Source organism: Neltuma alba, unplaced genomic scaffold (genome assembly GCF_004799145.2).
Source record: "Neltuma alba isolate B1F8T4 unplaced genomic scaffold, ASM479914v2 tig00011524_pilon, whole genome shotgun sequence".
Lineage (NCBI taxonomy): Eukaryota > Viridiplantae > Streptophyta > Magnoliopsida > Fabales > Fabaceae > Neltuma > Neltuma alba.
Window position 1 is genome coordinate 274,168 of NW_021636190.1, and position 24,871 is coordinate 299,038.

The following is a 24,871-nucleotide window of genomic DNA, read 5'->3' on the forward strand; positions in this document are numbered from 1 at the left end:
AGACCACGCAACTTACAGGGAATTAAAAATTGAAAATAAAATTTTACTGAAAAATGAAGTCGGATGCAACCTTAGGGACGGCTTTAAATCTGTGGGTAGGACATGATGAAAACAGGAAACGGGTAATTTCCAAAGAACTTACCTTCTCGGTGTTCGTGAAACAGGCGTAAATTAAGAAGCTTATTCCCCGCCCCCTTTTTTTTTAATAGCTCGGTTTACCATTTATCCCGTGCGATGAGATCAACACAGCTTGTTTTTATTTTTTAATTTGGAACAGGGAAATATTTTTAATTTGATGAGGATACAAGATAAAAAAAAAAATGATATTATAATTATCATATGAGTGTTTGGTATTTTTTCGTAAAACAAGACGATTTAATATTAAAAATAAAGTATATCAAACAAAATAAAATATCGTAAAGCAAAATAAAAGGGAAAATTGTAAAAAAAGACCTTGGAATTGCAAAAACGCAGATAGGGACCCTTGACAACTTCATTTTGGGTTTTGACAACTTCAGTGTCAAAACCCAAAGTGAAGTTGTCAAGGTCCCTATCTGCGTTTTTGCAATTCTAAGGTCTTTTTTTACAATTTCTCCAAAATAAAATGTCACTCAAAAATTAAAAATAAAGTATATCAAACAGATTGGTACTAGTACACGATTATCTCTGTCATGCCAGTCTTCAGTCTTCAGTCTTCACTCAATCCAAAGAGGCACAGATGAAAGATCACAAATTTTATCTTTTTTCCCCTAAAATTAAATCAAAACAGGAAAGTTATGCTGAGAAAAGTAGGACCACGCGCTGTTTGATGGTTTGGTGAATCACGCCCCTCTTCCGCGCTTACTCGTGTTTCTAAGATTTTAATTGAAATTATAGTCAGATATTTAAATTGACATTAAATATTAGCTGATATTGGTTTGGGTAAAGAATGTAGAGTGAGATATTAATTTGAAATTATGATAAGATTCTGATACGATCGCCCCACATTGAAGTCTTAATTTGACTTGGATGTATAATATCTTTGATATTTAAAACGATATACAGCACATAAATTCTTGCTAATATTATTTTTTATTTTTTAATATGCAGATTAGGGTAATTAGTAATCGAAAAAACAGATTAGGATAATTAGTAAATGGTTGGTGATTGCCTGGGGGATAAATTGAATGGTGCTGTTTGGTCGAAAGTCGAAGGGTGGTGAGGATTTACTGACCCAGCCGGAATTTAAATATATTGAAAATCAGTTTTTATTACAATAGAAAAGATTTAATTATTCTAAAATTTATTGATAAATGAAGAGTATGTAATGATAAATTTCAAAATAAAAAATAATAATAAGATCAAGTTGATCACTTGTCATTAGGATTTTTTTGATAATTAAATTTTTTTTAGGATCTCATGATAATTCTCCTTTATTGACATTTTTAACTAATTGATCTACCACTCAGTTGTTAAATTTAAGTTGGAACAATTTTAATGCTAACCATAAGTTTCTTGCAATATTTTTAATATTTTTTTAAATTTTACGTAAAAGATACAAGAAAGATTTATAATTATAAAAAGAAAAAATTTTAATTAGGATAAAATTAAAAAGTACGCAAGTGTTATAAGTCATTTATATTAAAATCGGATATTAATGAAAACAATAAAAAGTATTCAATTTGTTGTACAATTAAAATGATTTTCAATATTATTTTATCAATAGCATCGAATATATGTTACATTTTAGAGACATTTAAAATCTAAACGCTCAATGCATTTTTTTTATTTTTATCTTGAATTAATTATATATCTCTTTTATCTCTTTTTCTCTTTTATTTTTATTTTTTCACTTGTTCTCTAAATTACTTCTTCATAAACTGAGATGACTTTAGAAAATAAATTATTTTTTTACTCATTTGTTTTTTTAATCAATTTTAATCAGCATTTTCAGTTTGCATAACTCAGTTGATTACATCTTATAAAAAATAGAGAAAACAATTTTTATTATCTATCATTATTCTTATTAAGCATAAAGCTGTTAAAACAGGTTGGTCAGCCTACTTTTGACAAATCAAGGCCAAAAATGTTGAACCGAAAAATGCTATATATCATAAAATTACTTTGTATCACTGACCATTTGGGGGTATGTGTGCGTGTGTGGTGTGTGTGTTACGGGTTCAAACCCGCCTTCTTGTAACTCAAAAAAAAAAAAACCACTATGTTATTAATGTCCAATCCTTAGATATGCCGACTTATGTAAGTTGATTGGCTTTCATGAAAATATAGGTAAACCAAAGATATGCCCTATGTGTTTTTGTAACCGAGAGGCTTACGTAGCATTGTATTATCAGCAAGTAGTATTGATTAAAAAATAATAGTGATAGGTTATCTTAACAATTCACTGAATTTAAATAATAAAAAAGTAGACGGTTTAAATAGAGTGATCTTTTTATTTTTGCATCACAATGAGCTAACCTTTTGCGCTCAAATTTGTTTTAAACTCTTTAAAATACAAATCTAAACTTTCACTCAAACGGGTTTAAACAAGACAGTCAAATAGATTCAGCTCAATTTAATGACTCCAATAAAATAAACATTTATTGCTCCTTAAAAGTTAAATCTGTCAAGTGTATTAGAGAGAGAGGAGAAAAAAAACTTCATAAAAGACGTCTTATATAAAAATTGAGCAGCAATTTTATAAATTATGAATGTCCAAATATATATTATAAAAATTCTATCAACATTTATTATTAAAAAAGTCAGCTTTTTTGTTGGGAATTAAATGAAGAGGTCGCACGTGTGTGTGTGTGGGGTGTATTAACGTACAAACACGCTGTGCTGCCTCCTTTCGAAAAAGGGGTTAGTGCCACTAAAGTGGGGAAAAAAAGTCACTTTATTTGAACATGTGAGTCAAACCTAATGAATGTTTCGGAGAAAACGTTTAAAAAAAAAATCATCTACAGGTCCTAAAAAGAAAAGAAAATTATAAGCTCACTTCCATATCCTTTCCTTAACTTGTAAATATAAATTATTACATTATATTTATAAATATATATTATTTTAAATTATGAATATGATAATTTTTTAAAATTTGATGAAGTAATTGGATGGGTTTTGTCTATAATAAAACTATATCTTAAACCTTAAAATAAATAAATAAAGAAATGGTAGCGTGCACTCAGTTTGGGAAATCGCGTGGAGGCTTCTCAATCGGACGAGGGGAGGTTAAAGCAGGTTAGTGAAATCTGAAAGCCGAAGCAGTCAGAAACGCAGACCCGTGCGCGTCAATGTCTAACATGAACAGTCTCAAGCTTTTCCATTCCACCAATCAGTGTCAGTATTAATGTTAGTATCTCCTTTTTTTAGTCTCTTCTCATTCACCGTCTAAGAACCATAGTTTTTTAAAGGTAATTTTACTGACATGGACCAAGCACCTGAAGTAAGTAAGAAGGAGGGGAAAGTTTTGTCCTCACCTGTATAAAAACATTTTTTTAAAGTATTTTTTCCTTGAATGATTTTTTTTTTTAGGTTTTTTTTTTGGGATAAACCAAACTCCCCTAATTTTCGAATAAATTTTTGGAAACAGTATCTTGTTATAGTCAAGCGAAAATACCATTTAATGCCTATGTTTTAGCAATGTTTTTCCACTTTTTTTTTTAAATTTTTTAATAATTTCATGAATCGCGTTGATATAATGCAAACTGTTGACATATTAGCTTACTTTCTTAACCTATGTAAAACGCAAAGGAAGCAACTTACAAGCACAATCATAAATTTATAAATTTATGACAAACCATTTTATATATCATGAATCATACATATTTTTTTGGAGAAATCCTTCACAGTTTTAAAGCCCGTTTGGAATTACGTTCGAAAGTGTTTAAACACTATTATATAAGTCGAGATAAAACTCTTATCATATATTTATCTTGTATTTTATAAATCACAATTGAAAAGCTGTTTATAAGTCATTTTAAACAAGCCATAATTATTCCACTTTTGAAATGCAAGCAGACAGTATAAAAAATTGGACAATTTTTTACTAAACCTTTCATGTAGGCCAAAATAAAACAGCTGCAAAAAATATTTTTAAAAAAATCCCCAAAATAGTTTTTCAACTCACCAATAGTGTTTCACTTAAGTTGAGGCAAAATTCTCACATACTCAACACTTCTAAGAAGCCAATACACATTATAAATTGAGTTAGACACAACATCTATGAATTCATAAATCCTTCCATCAAATATTCAATCTATCCTAACAATACCAAGTTCAAAATTGACGCCACAAGCTCTCTCTCTCCCGTGCTAAAAATTTCACACAATAGCCACTCCAATTGCTTGATATGGAACCCATTAACCAAAAAAATTGTTTGATATAGGGCGAATAGACAAACACATGCAAGTTTCTAGTTTAATCTAAATGGTGCACAGGCTTTCAATGGCTTATAATGCAAGGATTTTTAATGTGGACTTCTTTCAATTTTTTTTTAATAATAAAATAGTTTAGGCAAGCTCTGCCATAAGGCTTTTTCCATTTTTCACACAAAAGTTCTTGTTGAAAAACAAAGTGCCAACGACGAACAAAATCACCTTCCATTGAAAGATACGCATGGTTACCCTTTTGGGGGGGAAAAAAAAAAGGAGGAGGGAGAGCCAACTTATTTTTGGGCTTCAAATTATGTAGCAGTGTCTCTGAATCAAGACAAACACAAATTGAGTGAGGCTTTAAATGATGTAGCGTGTAATCAAGATTCTGACATCATTCATTGAGAAATGAAAGGGAAAAAGAATCCAAGTAAGCCGTCATCCGGGAAGAAATGAATGAGCTCGACATACATCTTAACTCAAAATTTCAATATGGTGAATTTATGAGTCATCCCACTTCTATACCCATATCAACTCTACTCACACTTGTCAGGTAGATAGATAAAATCAAGCTCTCTTTTTTAACCTTATATGCTCTGTTTTTGGATAATTTACAGCATTCACTTTATTATATTATATACCACTAGTCAATACAATCTGATATAGGAATCTCTCCTTTAAAAGCCTCTAGACGTGGTAAATCTCATCAACAAGCAAGTACACAAAACTAGCCTTTCAAGGCAGGAGCGAAATTCACCAAATTTTCCCACAGATTAAGGACTTCAGCTGCCCAGTAAGATCGTAATCTGTCTGGGCCAATGATGATGATGAGAACATCAAATTTACAGCCACATTGCTGGTACCTTGCTCCACCAACTGATGCTCCATTTAAGGCTCCGGCTGATGTTGGACGCCATCAGGAAGAGACCGTGGAGAGGAGACCCCACTCATTTTGCTTGGCAATGGTGTGTTCCTCCTGGACTGGCGCTTCGTGGGCACAAGCGCGCTCTCGGTTTCCCACTTCTCACTGAGCATCTCCTCATCATCAGAACTATCATTCTCGGTGCTGGCCTTCAAAACTGGATGAATATAGGCATGCTGAAGGTAACCTTTCAAGTTCAGGTTAGGATCAGTCGCCTTTTCCAGTGTATCCTTCATCATTGCTTCCTGTAAGCCCATAAAAATGTTGCCAATGTTTGATTTCTCGGTAACAGATTAAGGGGACAATATAAAAAGATGATACAAATACACATTTGCAAACTTAAGCCATATCAGAATGACAAAGCAACTTTTTTTTTTTTTTGGCCCTCTTGGTCTGAATTTCACCAGTTTGCCGTCCATGCTGGCCTTAAGCTAAAGAATAAAGCTACTTGGAACTTCAAAGTGTTGACACACATACCTGCAAGGGATATCTAACAAAGGCAGGTTCGAAACGGCCTTTGCAGTACCTATGGAACCATATGGTAAGTATTGGGAGTGCAATGAGAAATGGCGTTGATGAAGCAGCTTTTTTGGTGCTCATGAGTCCTAACAAAACCATCTGGGAAAATATCAGTGCTATCACAACACGAAAATGAACGTCAGGCCAGAATGCCGCCCCACTCTCATATTCCTGATTATACACGTTAATGATCTGCAATAGGAAGATTTATCTTGTATGAATCAAACAGCAGATAATATAATAACTTGTAGAAATACATTATAGTCTTGATAAACATGCACTTGGAGATCCAAAAAGAAAGCGAAAAACTATGGTTTATGATAGATGCCTGAAACACAGCAACCCAAAAAGGTACAGTCCAAAAAGAATCATTTTGGCCCACTAACAAAAGAAGATTGAGATACTGACGAGAAAGTATCTTTCTAATGGAAACTGGATAGTATGGGGTGTTAAGTTGAGTAGGATAAGATATTCAATGAGGTATTTAAGTGAGTTAGGTCTCCTAAGTACCCATCAGGTTGTTGGCAGTTTCAAAGAGGGTTATCCATAAAGGGTTTGGATCGGCAAGAGGCCAAGAGGGAATGTAGCTGTTGAGATGTCAACTTTCCACGGGAGGACAATTGATGGGATAATCAATGAAACTTTCAAGTAGGTTCCATCTCAACAGTTAGCTTTTGGGATAATGTTCCCCATCCCACCTACGTACCCATCACTTTTCCCATGCAAGTTTTGTGTATTACAACATATCATATCATGATTGGCGGCACAAGAAATGTATCCATGAACATAAACTCGAGTTATCCTAGAATTTTATATTATGGGTCAACAAATTTGTACCTGATGACGAAACACAACATAAGCCAGCCCAAAGAAAACTATTATGAAAGGGAGAACAGCAGGTGTCACTGAAGCATAGACCAGACCCAGCAGAAAGTACAATTGAATACGAGGTTCTCCCGTGTTGAAACCAATACTCCCAGCATCCATGGCCTCATCCCTATCCTTTTCAGTCTTAACCAAGAAGAAATTCTTCAAGTGATAAATTATAAGTGGTTTCAACATCAAAATCTCTGCAGCTATGCCGGCCCATCCATCAACCATTATATAAGTAATGAAGAAAGTTGCTTTCAAAGGAATTGCCGTGCCAATTGTTATAGGATATCTGCCAAAAAATATTACAAAAAAATGCTTAGTCTCATCAACATGATAAATAATTGAGATGAGGGATGAGGGTTTGATCAATCAAGTCAACAGATAAATTTTCCACCAAAAAAATAAAAAAAAAAACAACGGTAAGGATCTTGATTAGCTGAAGCATAACCAGAAATTAAACTAAAATATTTTCCCTTCCATACACAAATTACATGCGCAAACTTATCGCACAACAGTGTGAATATGACCCCAACACAAATACCTTTCTTGCCAACTAGAAGAAAAATGAAATTTACAAGGCCAGCCAACATGTCACATCCAGACTTTAAATGTTACATCATAAACCCTAAGCCCGAAACTTTAAACGTTACATAATTCCTGCCAACAAAAGGAAAATAGTAGATTGGGTGAAATCCACTCACATTTACGGGAACTTAGGGTGAGTTTGGTATGATTATTCCATTTCTTTTTGGATAATAGCCGTGATTATTCCATATTAAAACGATACTTGATGCGCATGTCAGCGAAGTTTAAGGTCACACCAGCACAAGTTTAATGGCAACAACCAATAAAAAAATAATTAAAACTAAAAGGACCTAATTTGCAAAAAATTAAATTAAAGGACCAAGTTAGTAACCAAGCAAAAATCTAGGAACCAATAGAGTAAATAATTCAAAATATGAAAAAGAATACTGAATTTGATTTCAAATAACATACTGATTAGCTGGTTGGTGAATAAAAGACTGCAGCTGCTCAAATGCTGATCCTGTGAGTATGCTCCCAAGAAACACGTTGATGAAATTGAAAATATAGTATCTAGAAGCTGATCTTCTCTCCAGAGATGACAACGATGAAAAGCCTTCAAATTTTGACATAATCATCAGAATTGATGGCAAGAAAATGAGAAAGAGCTTCAAAGCAAGACCAGGAAGAAATCCTTGAATGAATGACTTGATAAATTTGCTGCACCATAGCATGAGTTCAGATAGGTTATCTTCCAATATTTAAGATAAACACTGGATTCAAGAAGTCCAACAATGACATGAACTCACACATCGATAAGTGGCTTCAGCCATGGTGCTGCTTTCTGGATTCCCTCGATACTTGCCAGCGATTGTACAAATGCAATGGGGATCATAAAAAAGAAAGTGAGGAAAAAGAATGCAACAGCTATGATTAACCTCCTGACAGTGAGAGAAACATATGGAATTGCCAAGTTTGGCCAATAAGCATCTCTTGGCTCTGGAGCCCACTCAGTCAACCAAAGGGTTGGATTCCTGGTTTGTTGAGTCTGGGCACAGACAGCAGCACCCCATCGGCTTTTGAAGGAAACAAAAGCAGCAGGCATAGTACACTTGGGATCGGTTGTAACCCTTTCCCTCTCTAAAGCTATCTGCAAGAAGTGACCAGTTTGAGTTACTACGAGATCACATTAAAAATACGTAATATAAAATAAAAATAGATCCAAATTAAATTTTTCATTAGAGAAATTCCCAAAAGATCTATCTGAGTACAAAGCCCTAGTAAACAATCAGAGCAACTATCTTCTGCAATGATAAATGAAGAAAAGTTACCATATAAGACTAGTGAATTCAGGATAAAAGCCAGGATGCTTGACAAATTCAAGATGCCAAAATCTACTACGATATTGAGTTTACAAATTTGCCATTTGATTCACAGGCACCACATTGTTTCATCTTTTCATAAAACTACAATCATGGGGGAGGGAATAAAATTTCCAAGTCAGTAATTGGATACAGGTGCTTACTTCTTTTGACAGCTTCTGAATTTCAGTTTGGTGATGATCAATAGCATCCACTTTTTTCCCCCATAGACCAAGAAAAGCAGTCTGGTAAAGACAAATAAGAGGATGAGCTTTGCAGCAACTTAAATACAGCATAACAAGGGCATACTTGAGTGCACATCAGATGAAACTTAAGTACCTTCATTTCAGGTCTCTTTGAAGTTCTTTCAAATTTATTTTGATAATAGACGAGCCAATTCTGCAACTTTTTCTTCTTCTTAACCAGCTTAGCAAGTTTGTTTGCATTAATTACAACCTGTATAGTGATTCAATAAGAAGTCAAGAAATGTGCTTTTTCCTCACCACATTAATGAATGATCTTGGTGAGCAATGATAAACCAGATCCATCTTAAAAACAATACTGGTTAAAGACAGGACTAAAAAAGAGGAAATAGTGTCGTTATACTCTATCTTTAGAATACATCATATCAATCAAATTGTAAACTGGAATTCAATTCACGTGCTATGCATGGAAGCAAAGCACGTTGAGGCCATAAGATAGCCGTGCCTTGCAACAAAAGATGAAACTTCAAATAGAAACAACTCACTGCTACTTAATGCGCAGTGGCATGGTTAGCTTTTAACTTTTGAAATGTGGGAGTTGGAACATTAATTATGACAGATTCCCATGTTACCCAAGCCAAGCCATACATTTATTCTTTTATATGTTAAGGCCCTGCGTCAAACTTCACATAATATTAATAAAGATGATTAATTTAGTAAAATATTTTTTTATATATTATCCCAATCTCATTTTGCGATTTCGAATTTTTCAATCATTTCCATTAGAAATACAAATTTATTAATAATGACATATACAAGTTTGTTCAACACATCAAACTTCACATTATTATTTATATCTTTTATTTTTATTATTCAACACATCAAATATTATATTATTTATGCATTCTTTTATCATATATTATATTTACATGTCATAAAAATCGTCCTTTTAGTAATTATACATTAAGAAATGCTTTCATTATATATAAACCCTTTTGGAAAAAATGTATCCAAACATAAATGGACGTTTGACAAATGAATTTTGTCCAAATTGACTTTTGACAGAGACTTTTGCGAAAATAAAAACCAAGCACACACTTAGAATCCTAGAAACACAAAAGTTTAAAGCAGGAACTGACCTGGTTAGTAAGATAGTGATCTGGATGATTGACCAGAAAAAAGTGTTCAACAAGCTCACCGACAGATTCATCTGGGTCTGGAGGAATATTTCTTACGAGCACCTGAGGAGAATAATGTATCTATGAGAAAAATCCATATAACAAAAAGTATCTCTAGTGCTACGGCTATCTGAGTCTTAGCTTACAGCAATTTGGTCTATAACCCTAAATTCATTGGATTTGTCAAGCATGAACATGAAGATAATTCAATTATTATAGTCGAAAATTATTCCTCAGTGTTTAATTTGAACGAATAGCCAAGTTTACCGTAAATTGATCAGGCCGACGTTTTTCTGCTGCAAGAAATTGCAATCTCATAATGGCCACTTTCTCATATTCCTTGAGCAAAACATAACATGTCCAAAAAGTAAAGGCATAAGCAACAATTATGTGCCCCCACAACCTGAAATAGAGCGAAAAAGAAAAATCTTATTACAGCACAACTTTCATAAGTGGTTTAAGATTACGTGCGTGCGCGAACCAAAATCTCATATTAATTGGTTCACATATTAATATGAACCATGAGAGTAACTCAGTAACTTCAACAACTGAGTGAGACAACATGCGAAGATCGGAATCACTAAAGTCCCCATCTTATTAAATGATGTCACGAAGTAGAAAAGAATGCAATAACACAGAATGGGGAGTCTGAAACCTGTCAGATCTTTCATGGACGTTTGAAATTGAGAGTTTATCAATGTCGCTAGAAGTTACGTTGGTTATCTTGGCTCCTTCTAGGCCGGAACTTGTAAAGTTGACAGGAACTAGCACAGCCCATGCTAGAAATGCTATAGGAACAAAGATTTTAAGCCTGCACCAAAAGAGAAAGTACAATTAGCAGCTACTTTTTTTATAAAAAAAAAAAAAAATTCTTTATAGGATCAGTGGTATCCCTATGCCCTGGTGCAATCCAACACATTTAATTGTTAAAGGTGCACTCCGCACATCAGCTTAGTTGGTTGGCGCACTTGGAATTTTACGCCAGAATAACTGAATCCAACTTAATAAAAAGAGACACAATCTCCCCTCTTACCAAGAAAGCTAGCCCTTTTGAGTAATTTCTATAATATCATAAATATGCCTTGATGATGCATTGATAATGATTCATTGCATACCCTATTAAATAAATCCGCAGGTACACAGCGGAGTCCAATCCAGCGTGTTCAACAAGCTCAGGTTCTGGCATCTTAAGTGCTTCTGGCATCCAATTCAGAAACCGAATATATGATTTCCAGTCCAAATTGACAAACTTCCGCACAAATGCTCCTCCGTGTACAGGATCCGTTCTTAAACCTTTCAAATACCATTTTGGAAAGTAAACCCTGTCATTGAAGGGTTGAAGCCTCAAAATGGCAAATGCCACAAGAAAAATGAAAGCACTGAGAATATTGATGGCAGCTGCAAGCCCGATATCTGCTAGTGTAGCCATTTATTCTTCTAGAAAGTACTTATTCCTGCAAAGCGATGGAGGAGAAATGAATAAAGAGGGTTGCAGTCATACGCAGGAAATTTGAACAACAAGAAGATCATGTCTTTCCAGTAAGATTTAATATTAATGTTAAGCATGAAAACAAACAGCAGCACTTAAACAATGTAATGTACACGCATAACTTGATTTCGAGAAGAATTAGAGATTTTCAGTTACACATTGCAAATTACGTTCTTTGAGGCACTTTCGCACTCTCAGAAGCCAAACCCAGATATAAGTTAAGAGAAGAAGAAACGAGACACCAAATTATGTAACAAACAGCTTTCTGATTGCCGTAATCTTGAAGAAAGAACAAACTCCCAAAGCGAGATAAAAAAGTTTGTCTGGAATATACAAAGCGAGTTTTTACGCAGTTCAACCGCAACTCAAAATCAAACAGAACTGAGCAGTAAGCTCTCCCAAACCTGCTATCAAGTAGCTTGAATCGAGCCAGAGAAAACCATAAAGTTCCAATTTTTCAGAGAAAGAAGCATAAATCATTAACACCGAAAATCAATCCCATAAGATTTTCAACAACAGAAGTCGCCAAAACATCCAAAGAAGCCATCAGCAGCGGACAAACAAAGGGCAAAAAGAGAAAGGCTCGTGATTTAAGCGTGTTACTCACAATTTCGCCGCAGAAATGAAATCCCAGGCACATAAATAATCCTTCAATGACAGAAAACCGAAGCTCAATATAAATCCATTTTAACGGAAAAGAGATAGGATATCTTCGAAAGCGAACTAAGCAATAAGATTCGAACCCCTCTTTCCAGTGAAATGGACGTAGAACACACGCTACTGTCAGCCTTTTCCTCGTTGAGAAACCAAGTAATTGAAGACAACTCTTTCCAGAAAGAGAAATTAATAAGAAATGAGAAAAGGTCGTGGGTATGAGAGGATTCAGAGAAAGAAAAGAACAAAAGCAGCGTTGGCTCTTCGATTTCCGGCAGGTGAGGCACACCAACAGTGTGAGTGAAGTAGATCGATGTATAGGCCTTCGGTTGGGTGTGTAGGGACTAGAGGTTTCCCTTTCCTTTTGCGGCCTATGAGCTCTCGTCTGAAGTTTATAAAATCTTTAATTATTAACGAAAATCAGATTTTTTTTTTATATAAAATAAAATATCACGAAACATCTTATCGGGAACTCGCACTTAGTGGGCGAAATAAAATAATTTTGTGTCGGCAAATTGCAACGCGGAGTCATACAACGGCTACTTATTTTGCGGTTACAGAATTGAAAGGTACAACTAGGATTTCCTTCGGACTGAGATTGGGTGAGGTTAGGTGTACGCGGAGGGGGCGCGTGAGGAGAACGACCAATGGTATAATGAGAGAGAGGGAAATGTCAGAAGGATGAGCTGGCGACAGGAATGGCGTAGTGGGCGTGGGATAAATGCGTGGGCTCCGTAGGAGAGAGCCACGTGGACTTAAGATAAGTGTGGAACTACCGAATCCATCCTACCGTTTTCGTTGTTTTCAAAGAGCCTTTCTTATTTCCTCCATGCGTTGGCTTTTTTTTTTTTTGGACCTGACTCCAAGCGTCGGCTTGAAGGATAATTCCTACCGCATTGCCAAAGTATGACAGGCTTTTCTTTTTTTTGTCCCAAAGACTTTTTCAATTGAATAAAAGTCCAATTTTGCTCATGCAAAATTTTATTCATAATTTTTTCATAATGCAGTTTTACTCATAATCTCTTAGATTAAGAAATACTAAGATCCAAAATAAAATTATATTTTTATTATTTTTAATTTAGAACAAATATTTTTTTTATTAGAGACCTATTCAATATTTTTTCGGATACCAGATATGTCTGGATACTTCTAATTCCAACATTAATTTGTTAGGTTATACATCAATTCAACAGGTAATGAGAAAGTGGCTTGATCTTTAGACTAGAATCAAAGGAAGCATTTACATTAACAAATATCCACGCGTCCTACTTAAAACCTATAATAACTAACTTCCATATTAAATATTCCTTGCACCCAAAGATAACTTGCAGCTTCAAAAAGCACACTCAATATAATGTTTATTTAAAAAAAACCCAAATTAATGTGAAATATTTATTTTCAAAATAAGAAGCATAGTTGACCCAATAAAAATGAGGATTAGCTTTAATCAAAGAACAAGTCAATTCAACATGTCCTTATTTTTGGCCAAAAAAGGAAATTCAACATGTCCTTATCATTTGGGAAACGAGTTGTAATTCACGTCCAAATCCTAGCTTCCAAAATTCGCCAATATCTTTTTCCTTTAATTTTTAAAATGAATGACTTGTGAATAACGATGAGATTTGATGAATACGACTTATTTTTTTAATTTAGATAACTGATTTGCGTGTCTGTGTTATTTTTTAAAATATTTACTTTATTGATAATTGTGATTTGTGGTAATGTGTACGGTAGTCAGTGAACGTGGCAGTCATTGTCACAAAGAAAGGAGGGAATGGAACACATACACATGGAATGGGACTAATTTCCAAGAAACATACTGATCAATCAACTTCAATTTATCATGTGCCCTCATTTGTTATGCCACTACACAATGCTAGTTTTCCAAGTGACCCCCATTTTCACTCAATGCATTGAGAATAGGAGGATCTTTAGATAAATCACCCTCATTGAATAAATCCATCTCCCAATCTTGCTACCTCAACCTTCAACCATAAATAAGTTTTTAAAATAATCATGTATAACATTAGGTTATATATTTGTGTGTATAAGTAAAATAAATTAGTTTTAAAAAAGAGAAGTAAAATACTAGAAAAATATAATATACCGTGCTGCTTATGACTGCACTGTTAGGTTTTTAAAAAAGGATTTTTTTGTTAAAAATTATTAGTCATTGAAATTGTATTTAAACAGTAGAAACCTCGTTGTAAGGTTAAACCCTATAGTGCTCATGAACATCGAAATTGATTCTTACTATCTCTGGTCCTATTTATAAGACCTTGTTAATATAAGAGCTCGTTTAATAAGGTCTTATAAATAGAACTAAAGATAATATCATATTATATATAGTATAGAATATAAATATATAGATATAAAATCCATATACCTTGAATAAAAAGATAGAATTTTTTTTAAAAGAAAAATGACTGACATCAACAGTTGAAATATGCCAAAAATGAGAGTTTTGTCGGCACACAAGTATTAAAAATTGACTATCTTGGAAGGATGTACGCCTATGGAGAAATGCCAAATGACGAAGATATTAGCATGATATTGTCTTGTCATCACAATACATGACCGGGCCATAAAAGGCAACAGATGGAGCATGAGACATGAAATTTAGCCTCAGAAGATTCACTGTATTTAAGATTTTTTTTTGACCTGAAAGTCTTTTTTTTCTTTTTAACCATGAGACCTGAAAGTCTATTTAAGATTAGACTACATATACAAATATAATAGTACATGGAGTTTAATTATAATCTAAATTGATAGAGATAAAGAACACACACTTCCAATAATTGATGTGACACAATTTGGACCACAACATATCAGTTTGTCCCCATTACCCTACATGCCATCAAAAAGAGGACAAAAGGAAAGTAGTCCAGAAAATGGGTAGAAATGGAAATTTCCATTAAAAAATCACAGTCGATAGAGTCCATAAACTTGACTGTTAGGAAATTACTGAATCTTATCATGACACTTATGGACTGGGATTGTCTCCAGGTTTGAGTCCTAGCCCCTCTAGGTTCAAACAAAAGCAAAGAAAGGTCTCTTCATGTTCACAGAAAGTAGGATAAGGTAGAAGCTTAAGACAGGGAGACAATTTTGTACTCAAGTCTCGTATATCTTCAAGAACTGTCAAAATATGAGTAGCTTACTCTGCACAAGTCCTCACTTGGAGACGACAGAACCACCAGTGCAACTACAATTGATCTCATGCTTGGCCTTACTTGGGGATTTTCCTGTGTGCAAGCTTTCGCTAGCTGACACATCTGCAACCCACAACAACCAAACCAGTGAACAAAATAAAACTTGTACTTACAGGTTTATGCATTCATAAATTTGGAGGTTTTACGTGCACTATATGCCTTCACTTTTCACTTTTGTGAATGAAAATTTAGATATTAACCATATAGACATAACATTTCACCTTGTATACCGAGTCAAAAGGGTAGTTGTCACCGAGCCTGGGGTCAACAAGTTCACGAAGGTCTTTTTCTGGATTTTGCTGATTCAGAACCTCTTGAAACTGCATTTCATAAAGTAAAAGTAAAAGTTAAGTGAATAACTGTGGGGGAATAATTCTGGGACTCATCATTATTATTGTTATTTAGAGAGCTAAAAGAAGGCCAGAAAAAACAACCAAGGCAACCAGTCCCTTTGATTCATTCGCAGGCTCTTTGGTCTTCACAATAGCTTCCTTTGCGGATATGAGTTCGTAGAGAACAACTCCGAATGCATAGACATCTGTTTTGAGGGAAAAGTCGCCATATTTTGCATATCTGCACAGCAACGCTGATCTTGGTCAAAATTGTTAAAGATTATAAATAACAACTTTGATTAAAAACTAAAGAGATTGGAACGTTGTTAAAGTGATAAAAAGCACTCAAAAACAATTACTGAAAACCATAACTTCAGTACACCCTTTTATTCTGTTAGAAATTCAGTGTAATAATTGGGGATACACAGTAAAGCAGAAAAGCTATGGTGGCCGACACAATAACCCCATTTTCTTTGTAGCGGGAAAGAATTACTGTAGCTATATCTGCAACCCTAATCAAAAGCCATCATGAATGCTGTCTGGTCCAACTTGTCTGTATTCCAATGCAATTATTCCCTTGAAAGCAGACTTAACTGCCGCACTAAGCTATAGCTTTACGTTACTATTGCTATTATGGACATACTTAATTAGTCCTGGACTATCTTGTTCCACAGTGCTACTATGCTAGAAAAGAAGAAAATCTCTTCTAATTGATATCTATTAATCAAACTAGACTTGCAGACAAAATATCACGGGAGCGTCGCTGAGAAAAGACGATAACAATAAAAGAAGGAGCTTTCAACACCTACCAATCAGTGGCCAAGGGGTTGGGGGGAGGGGGGAACCACCAATCATGTCTTCAAGAGGCTTCAGAGATACTTGCTTACAGAAAAGGAGCTGCTCATATGCTTCTTCTTGGTACGGGATGTTTGTATTGAAGTCAATGCGACACTTAATCTAAGAAATTCATAAAAATTTAAAATACTGGTGTGCAAAGTATATATGGCACCCCCCTGTGTATGCTCAATGTAGCTTTCCAATATCAAGCAAAGGCCTCTTCAGAGCCAAGTTCCCCAAGATACTGTTCCAGTTTCTACTAAATAAGCACATGCAGATCACAGAAACAAATGCTACAGAAAAAAATCGTGGTACAGAACCAAGGCATCAACACTCTGGAACAACACAAACATCATACGGGCTGAGTATGGTAACATAACTGTCGGTTCAAAAAGCTAAGAAAATCGCAAGCCCAAAAGGGTTCATTTAAATCCTTGATTGAACTTCAGTCCCCAAATCAAACACCTTGACTTAACAGATCAAATATAGAACTTATTGAAAAGGTTAATCAACAAAACTAAGAAAATGATAAGTAAATCAAATTCCTCCTCTGGAGGTAGGTAGCCAAATGTGCCCACTAGATGTGATGGCATTGAAGAACTTCCATATTCTGTCAAATTTGTTTGACCAAAATCTGCAACCTGTGAATATGTTATCCTCAGAATTTCTAATTTCATTATACATTTAATCAAAACTTCAATAAGAAACAGAATTCGCAAACCTTTCCTCGAAAGTTTTTGTCAATTAATATGTTTGGAGATTTAATGTCTCCATGGATGTAGACAGGAACTGTTTGCTCGTGGATGTATGCAAGTCCTCTTGCTGCATCCAAGGCTATTTGCACTCTACTTGGCCATGATAATGGCTCCCTCTCTAAAAGGAACAAAATTAATGGTCTTTAAGTCAAAATGAAGCTAGCATTTTTGAAGCAGAGACAAGAATGCAAGACAACATATGATCACAATGATGTGACAAGAAGTTTTAATGCAATTTAAATTATCATGACATTGTGCTTGATACTAACGTCAGATATGTATTTAATACCATAGAATTTCAAATATCTGTGAACATAAAAGAGTGAGAGAGTAGGCCGCATATTTTTACCTGAGCCACGTAAATGTTGGCTTAGATTGCCATTCTCGATGTACTCATAGACCAAAAATAAGGAGTTCTTAACGCAATATCCAATCAAACGTACCTGCAAAGAGCATATATACAAGGAATCATCATTGTGGATGTTTAGGTAACGAATATCAAGTACCTTGGCATGGCAAGCAACTAGAACTCTAGGCATAGAATATCCATTCTACATTGAGTGGGGTCCAGATGAGAGAGAGGAAGAGAGAATAGCTGTAGATTTAATGTCTGGTTTTACCGTTTTGGCTTATAGCCGCGATAAAAAGTAGAGAGAGAAGAAAAGATGCGCTGCGGAAGCGTTATTGGAGGATTCAAATTTTTATCATAAATTACCCCATAGCATAGCTATTAACCCCTTATACAACATCACAAGCTGTTCTGGAAAAATCTGTACAAATAGATAGAAATGAAGATAAGATGATAACATGAGGGGAAACCATACCAAGTTTAGGTGATGGACATGGGTAAGAAACTTCAGTTCAGTAAGGAATTCTTTTGTTGCTTGCATATCCATCTTCTTAATCGCCACTTTCTGCAGGAAATTGTCAATGTTTAGCAATTATTAATTAGAATTTCTGCTTCAATTTTAAGATCAGCCTTAGACCTATAGCAGACTCATAAAATGGTCCTGAATATGGAACCAGAGAATAGCATTGAAGATTTGAACATATTGTTAGCAAAATATTTAAAAGCTGTGAACGATAATGACATGTACTCAGAATATAATGATCGTCTGGAGCCCCAAAATTGTATCCAAGTTCTAATCTTCAAATTAAGCCCATACTATTAGAAATTACTACCTCCGGTCCTAATTATAAGAGCTAGTTGACTAATTTGAAGATATTAAGAAAATAAGTTTAGTTAGTTATTTGTAATAAATACGTGTTGTTTTTCTTAAAATATCCTTGCTAATCAAGTTTATTAGTTAGAACTACCATTGTTAGAGGGACTACCTTGGGAAAAAAAGCATAAATATGAGAGACAAAGTGAATTGGGGTTTTATAATTAGGACCAAAATAAAAATCAAACAAGATCTTATATTAAGGACCGGAGGTAATATAATAGAATTAGTTAACTTCTGAGTTTATGTCGTAGTTGACAAAATATACATAATGTGAGGCACAAAATATGGTGGGGCTTTCATGTGAAAAGGTATTATAAAAAAATTGTAAGCCTTAGCAAAAATAAAAATTTTCAAATCTATCTTTGGTGATGACAAACCTCATTTCGAAGTTCTGCAAAGTAAACAGATCCAAAGCCTCCTTGTCCAATCTTATTGGCCATACTAAAACCATTAGTAGCTTCAGCAAGCTCCTCATATGAGAACTCCACTGATTTGTCCACTGTAATACCTTTCAATCTAGGAGAAGCATCACCAACCAATTCTGGTTGCTTCTCCGAGCAGTTTCCAGAACCTGAATCCGACAAACGCGTCAACTTCAACCTATGAAAACTTAAATATAACGTCCAGATTCTAGAATAAAAATAGAAAGGAGAAAAAATGGATGTTGTGTCACGATGTGCTTCTCAATCTTGCTTTGTTCTTGTCTGACTTTTATTAAGGATTTGAGTTACCGGAGGTCAACTCAGTAGTTTTGAGTTTTCATCATGTGTCTGCTCTTCATTTCCTCAGTTGTTCCTTGTTTCTGTGAGAAATTCATAAGCCTAGTCTGCCTCATAAAACTAATTGTTTCTATGAGATTTGAGTCCCACTTTCTTCTTTAACTATTTGTCTCCTAATTGACCACATAAATAATCTGTCAATGCCAAGAGATCAACGTAGAATCTATGCATAGTAATAGATTGACTTACCATGTCCAATTTGATTATGCTTATCTTCAAATGCTAGTGGATTTGTGAAAAAGGATGCGTCTTCCACTCTCTTTCTTCTACATAGCCCGAAATATAGTAGTCCCAAGAGCAAGGTCCCAGAAATGCTTCCACCAACCATAGCAGCAATAGTTCCCCCAGAATTTCCTACTTGAAATGGTACAACGATGTCAAAATCGGATGCTATAATATTAATAACGCACTGGTGTTTTCATGATGTATATGCTGTGAACTTGAATATAGCAGTGCAGTATCCTCATCATCACCTGATCTGCAAATGGATATAACAGACATAGATGCTGGAGTTAGAGGACTTGAGAAAGGGCGCGTTAAACTTATGATGAAGTGTGGATTATCTAGTTTATTCTTGAAAGATGGCTCAAGTAATTGTTTGGTCCTTCAATTATTTGTGACACCATTTGAATTTACAAATTATGTTACATTTAATTATAATAAATCAGTCTCTGTTACTTTATTTGTGTTAGATTCAAAATAATCCAACATGTCACAAACGCGGACACGTAAGATAAAGCATCAATCCAGTCCAACAGAGTGAGAAAGGCTGATTTGATGTACAAATCACCATTTATGTATGTAAGAAATCACTGAAGAACCAACACAATGTACAAGCCAAATTCATATCACAAGATCACGCGGTATAGTATATAAACAACTTACCTCAACTTCAATGGTGGATAGTTTCCATTTTCATCTGCAAAAGTAGGATATAAAACATCATCATCATACACTTAGAGCTCTTTGACAACTCTTATCAGACATGTGAAGGACAGACTCTAAATCCCTACCCACACGCATATTAGGGGGGGAAAATTTAATAATAGAATCTACTTGTTTTCATGAGAAACTAGGAAGAGCTTGGGGAGTACTAGGGTCTGACAAACCCCCCGGGCTCGACAGCTCAAAAAGACCAGTCTTTCAAGCTTTTGGCTCACTAAATGCATATTTTGATAAATAACTTTTCAAGTGAATCAACTGATGTTATAAAGTAAATTTTTAAACATCTATCATGAAGTCAATATAAAATGTTTATTGAGTTGCGTTATTTACAATTTATAAGTAATACAAATGTTGGTTTGCGTGATACATGAAAACACATCTAATTTGAGGTTAATTATTACACTTAATATTGTTTGAGTGATATTCATAGGATTTTGTGATTATCAAAGTTTGATAAGAAATTTGGACAATATTTTTAATTCTTAATTGATATTTCATCCAATTCTTTTTACAAGTTTCAATTAATTACTTTATGTAAATTAAAAAAATTAGTTAAAATTAGTTATTTAAAATTTTACAAAAAAACTACTTTTAATTAATTTTTTTAGGGGAGTTAGGTTGATTAAATGTAAAATTTTACAATTAGTTAGGCATATTAAATGAAAAAATTAATGCTTTAAAACAAAATATTTTATATCATCATAGATCATAGATGCAGGAATATCCTTATATTAAGGACTAAGAAGGTAGTATGGATTATCAAAATATAACCTACAGTTTAAGGAATTACTAGCTAATAATTAAAAATTTAAAAGAAGCCAAATGGCATTTGCATATCATTCAAAAAGATATTTGCACATAAGCTTATGAGGATTTAGCTAGTGTCATTGGCACGTACGTCTCTTTTGGTTCATGAAAATATCAAATAGTTTACCAAGTATAAAAACTAGCTATCGAATAGTAAATACACACACACACACACAAATGGAAAATTTTGAGAAATTTATTATCTTATTTGTTACTCCCTCCGTTTCTTATTATAAGAGACATTTGATGTTTTATGGCATGTTCCTATATATAAGAGACACTTACAAGTTGTCTCTACTTTTTTGTGTTGATTTACTATTTTACCCATATTTATTATCTCCAACTCACAATCTCTCTCCCTCCCACTTCTCTTTCTTTTAATAATTTAATTGTTCTCTCTCATACTTTCTCTTTATTAATGAGGGTATTTTTAGAAAAAAATTATATTTTTTACACATTAATTGTTCTTAACTAATTTTAACTGTTTTTTTTATCAACATACTTCGGTTATTTGTCTCTTATAATAAGTAACGGAGGGAGTATCAATTTTATGTCTTGTAAGATATTGTGTCGCTGTTGAAGTCCGTTGGCAGTTAGGACAAACCTCTAGCCGGCACAAACACCAGGCCGGCGCTGAAATCGGACCCAGGATTGTACCTCTGAAGCAACTCGGCCGGAACACCATTCTCCGCCGCAACCTTCGACAATCCCTCGCCTGGCCGAATTGGATACGTCAAGAACAGCCCATAATCCCTGGACACGTGCGCATCGCCGCAGGAGCAATTCACAGTAACATTGACGCGGGTGCCGGTAGGTATCTGGTTAGGTTGGAGAAGGTTGACTCTGCTCACCCAATGGTCGTCGGTGAGGCCGGCGAAAGTCTTATGAGCAATGGACGTGTAGGTATCGCCGCGTTGCATGGTGTAAGAGAAGGTGTGACCTAAGAACTCTTCGTTCAAGCAGCGGCACGTGAAGGGCAGGCGGAGTCGAATCTGGGCTGGGAGGGTAGTGTTAGGGTTTCGGAGATTGGGATTGTATTTGAGAATGTCTGGAATTTTCTGATCGAAAAGGCCGCTGATTCGAGTGAGGTTGGCGTTTTCTCCTTCAACGTAGTAGGAAGCTAAAGCTAGCTCGCAGCCATACTTAGGCCTGCACTTGGCTTCGATTCTGAGTATGCATAACTGAAAGAGAAGAAGAAGAAGAAAGAACGAGCTCATTTTGAGGAGGATGATGAAGATGATCATGAGATCATCATATTGTTGCCTAAGCAAAGCACGTACGAGCTCGCTTCATGTCGTGTATGAATATATATTCTATTTCCTGAGTAAATAAGATATTTCAGTTAATTTAGTTAAATCATATTTATGTAGTTTGGTAATTACCATCTTATAAAAGTTAAAGTACTATTCTCAGATTTGACATTGTCATATTCCCAAAGTTTCTTCGAAAAGTTCAAACACGTTCATGTTCATGTTCATGTTGTGTGTGTGTGTATAAAACATATTGTAGTTTCTTGTTGGCTGTACTCAGTTTGTTTCCTTTGCCTTATGATTACTAGAGCCGTCAGCTTTGAACCGTTCTTTCTTTAATTTCTTTGTCAGTTGTCCTTTTGAGTGATTTTTCCCCATTAGAAATAGAAATGATGATTAGAGAGCCGGAAAGCGCAACGTGAAAAGGGAATTAACTAGGGTGAGTCCAAATGGGCAATCCAGGATTTTGGAGGATTAATTAAGGACTACATATGCGTACTGATGCATTTTAACTCGCAATTGTGCATGCATCTAATGAATTCTCTCTCTCTCTCTCTCTCTCGTGGTCTAATGTGCATGAAAGCGATTTGTTTGTGTCCTAATAAAGAAGGATTTGTTTCTTTGAAAGGGTCGTTGGTTTTTATTTTATGTTTCCGCGGCCGCAAAAAATGAATTATATATATATGGCTTAATTATTTTGAGCATTTTGCTCCTTATGATCAAGCAATGCAAGCAAATTCGTTTTTCTTCGCAGGTCCTAGTTTACTCAAAGCATGGATGAGCATGAAGATTTGAGAGAGACTCAAGGTTGGCCTAATGATTATCACAAATATATGTGATTTCGTTGTATGGCAGGACAGATCCTCTCATGATTGAAACTCTGAAAAACCTTATCTCCTTTTGATAGTCTTATATATATAGAGTATAATATACATGCATGGTTCTCCAGGTTTCTAATTAAAATAGATCGAGTACAAGTACATGTTTGTGGTTTTTTGCTCTAACACGTGTCACAGGAATTATCCTCAATCTTTTCGAAGGATCGAATTTGACTTCGATCTCAATCAAATAGTGAGTCTAGCTCGAAGTACTTTACCGCAATTTCTGGAATGCAAGAACTCGAAGATCTGCATGCGAGTTGGAGATGAACGTGATCATGTAATAGACAATATTTAGGGTATACGTGCTGGACAGAAACTTATTTGAAGAAGGAATTGAAACAAGTTGTGAGGCTGGCCTGACTCCTATCATAAATAAAGCCATACCAAACTAATTAATGAATGTCACCTCTCGTTTATTTATAATTAGACCCCACAAAAAATTACAGGCACCCATTACTGTACGTACGCGTACAAGTGTCTTCCTCGATCTACTAACTTTACTTTCTCCCTTTCAGGGACACAAACTTGATCTAGGTAAGAACATGTTAACATCAAAGACCAACACGGAACGGAAAAGTGACGAGTTTTTTAATGACACAATCCTCTTACGTTGTAGAAGAGACCGAGAGACAGCTGTTTGCTAGTGAAGCAAATAAAATTTAAGAAGTCTAGACAAACAGAAAGTAGCTCTATGTGTATATATATAGAGAGAGAGATAGACAACGAGGTGACAGTTGTTTCGAGAACATCCGATAAAATTGAAACGATATGGTGAGGAGGCTGTAGTTGGGTGAGCTTGCACGTGATATAGATGGCTTCGTCAACCCTTCCCATGCACGCAACTATGTAAAGTTGCCCACTTCTCTCACAGCAACACTCACATCATATGTTCATATTCCCATTCATAGTGCTGCAAACGCCATCCACGCTTCTGTGCTTGTTCCTATCTATCTATATACACGACATACACTTATAAATGACAAAAATATTTATATCTCAGAGCCACAAATCATGCTGATTCATGGTAAACCCAGTCAAGTGCGCAATATATGTGCCAACTGTGAGCGAGTTAAAATATCACTTCGCTGGCGTCAACATATGCTGTCCTTGTCACCTCATATTATTATCCTTGTTTTCGCCATGCCAACGTTTCCCTGGTTTTCTCTTTCTCTTGTTTTTTTTTCTTGTCCTTTTTGCTATTTCATTTCTCACCCAATTTGTAAGAATTACTTTCTGTCCTAATTATAAAATCTTGTTTATAAATTACAAACAAAATCTTATAGTTAGGATCGAAAAATAATATTAGTTAAGATTTGTATTTGATATCTCTTATATTTATAAATTAATATATAGTCTAATATTACCTATGTGTATTTTAAAGAAATGAAATCAAACTTGTTATAATTAATTATTTTATCTCCTTTTTTCCGTAACAATTAACTATTTTATCTCACTTCCTTGTTATATTCAAAAAAATCTAAAAACGCGTGGGTATTAACTATTTTATCTCACTTCCTTATTATATATAATTTCTTCCACTCAAAACTGCAACTATGATCGGCCTAAAAATGTTAGAAAAGTTATTCTTTTTCATTCTTTTTTTTGGGGCCAAATAATAAGAACGCATGAAGCAAAATCGTCCTTCTCGGGTTATCAAATTCATGCCGCAAAACCATATGGTCCGACCGGAGTAGTTGAAAACCAAAGATCGCCTTGCACTAAATAGGAAATAAAGATTTTACCCAGTACCCAGAAAACAGCAGTGAAGGACTATAAG

At 34.8% G+C, this 24,871-nt stretch overlaps 2 protein-coding genes across 3 annotated transcripts; both read right to left on the bottom strand.

The window, feature by feature from the left end:
- Positions 1–4,760: 4,760 nt before the first annotated feature.
- Positions 4,761–12,423, bottom strand: LOC114714699 (calcium permeable stress-gated cation channel 1). 2 transcript variants are annotated; one of them, XM_028899460.1, is made up of 13 exons: positions 12,160–12,423; positions 12,024–12,064; positions 11,043–11,381; positions 10,583–10,738; positions 10,195–10,330; positions 9,889–9,990; positions 8,886–9,002; positions 8,711–8,791; positions 7,995–8,335; positions 7,660–7,905; positions 6,628–6,952; positions 5,749–5,982; positions 4,761–5,516 (listed from the first exon to the last, which is right to left on the bottom strand). In XM_028899460.1, exons 3-13 carry the CDS (start codon positions 11,354–11,356, stop codon positions 5,238–5,240), a joined length of 2,331 nt encoding a protein of 776 aa, XP_028755293.1. In that variant the 5' UTR covers positions 11,357–11,381; positions 12,024–12,064; positions 12,160–12,423; the 3' UTR covers positions 4,761–5,237. The 2 variants fall into 2 exon arrangements, with proteins under 2 accessions (XP_028755293.1, XP_028755294.1); XM_028899461.1 differs by lacking the exon at positions 12,024–12,064 and having other exon boundaries at positions 12,140–12,423.
- Positions 12,424–14,813: 2,390 nt separating this feature from the next.
- LOC114714657 (lysM domain receptor-like kinase 3) lies at positions 14,814–22,180 on the bottom strand. Its single transcript, XM_028899417.1, has 12 exons — positions 21,568–22,180; positions 20,097–20,130; positions 19,652–19,689; positions 19,401–19,565; positions 18,810–19,003; positions 18,031–18,120; positions 17,556–17,649; positions 17,173–17,324; positions 17,001–17,092; positions 15,717–15,855; positions 15,504–15,602; positions 14,814–15,345 (listed from the first exon to the last, which is right to left on the bottom strand). The coding sequence occupies exons 1-12, from the start codon at positions 22,178–22,180 to the stop codon at positions 15,202–15,204; spliced, it is 1,854 nt and encodes a 617-aa protein (XP_028755250.1). The 3' UTR covers positions 14,814–15,201.
- Between the last annotated feature and the right edge of the window lie 2,691 nt (positions 22,181–24,871).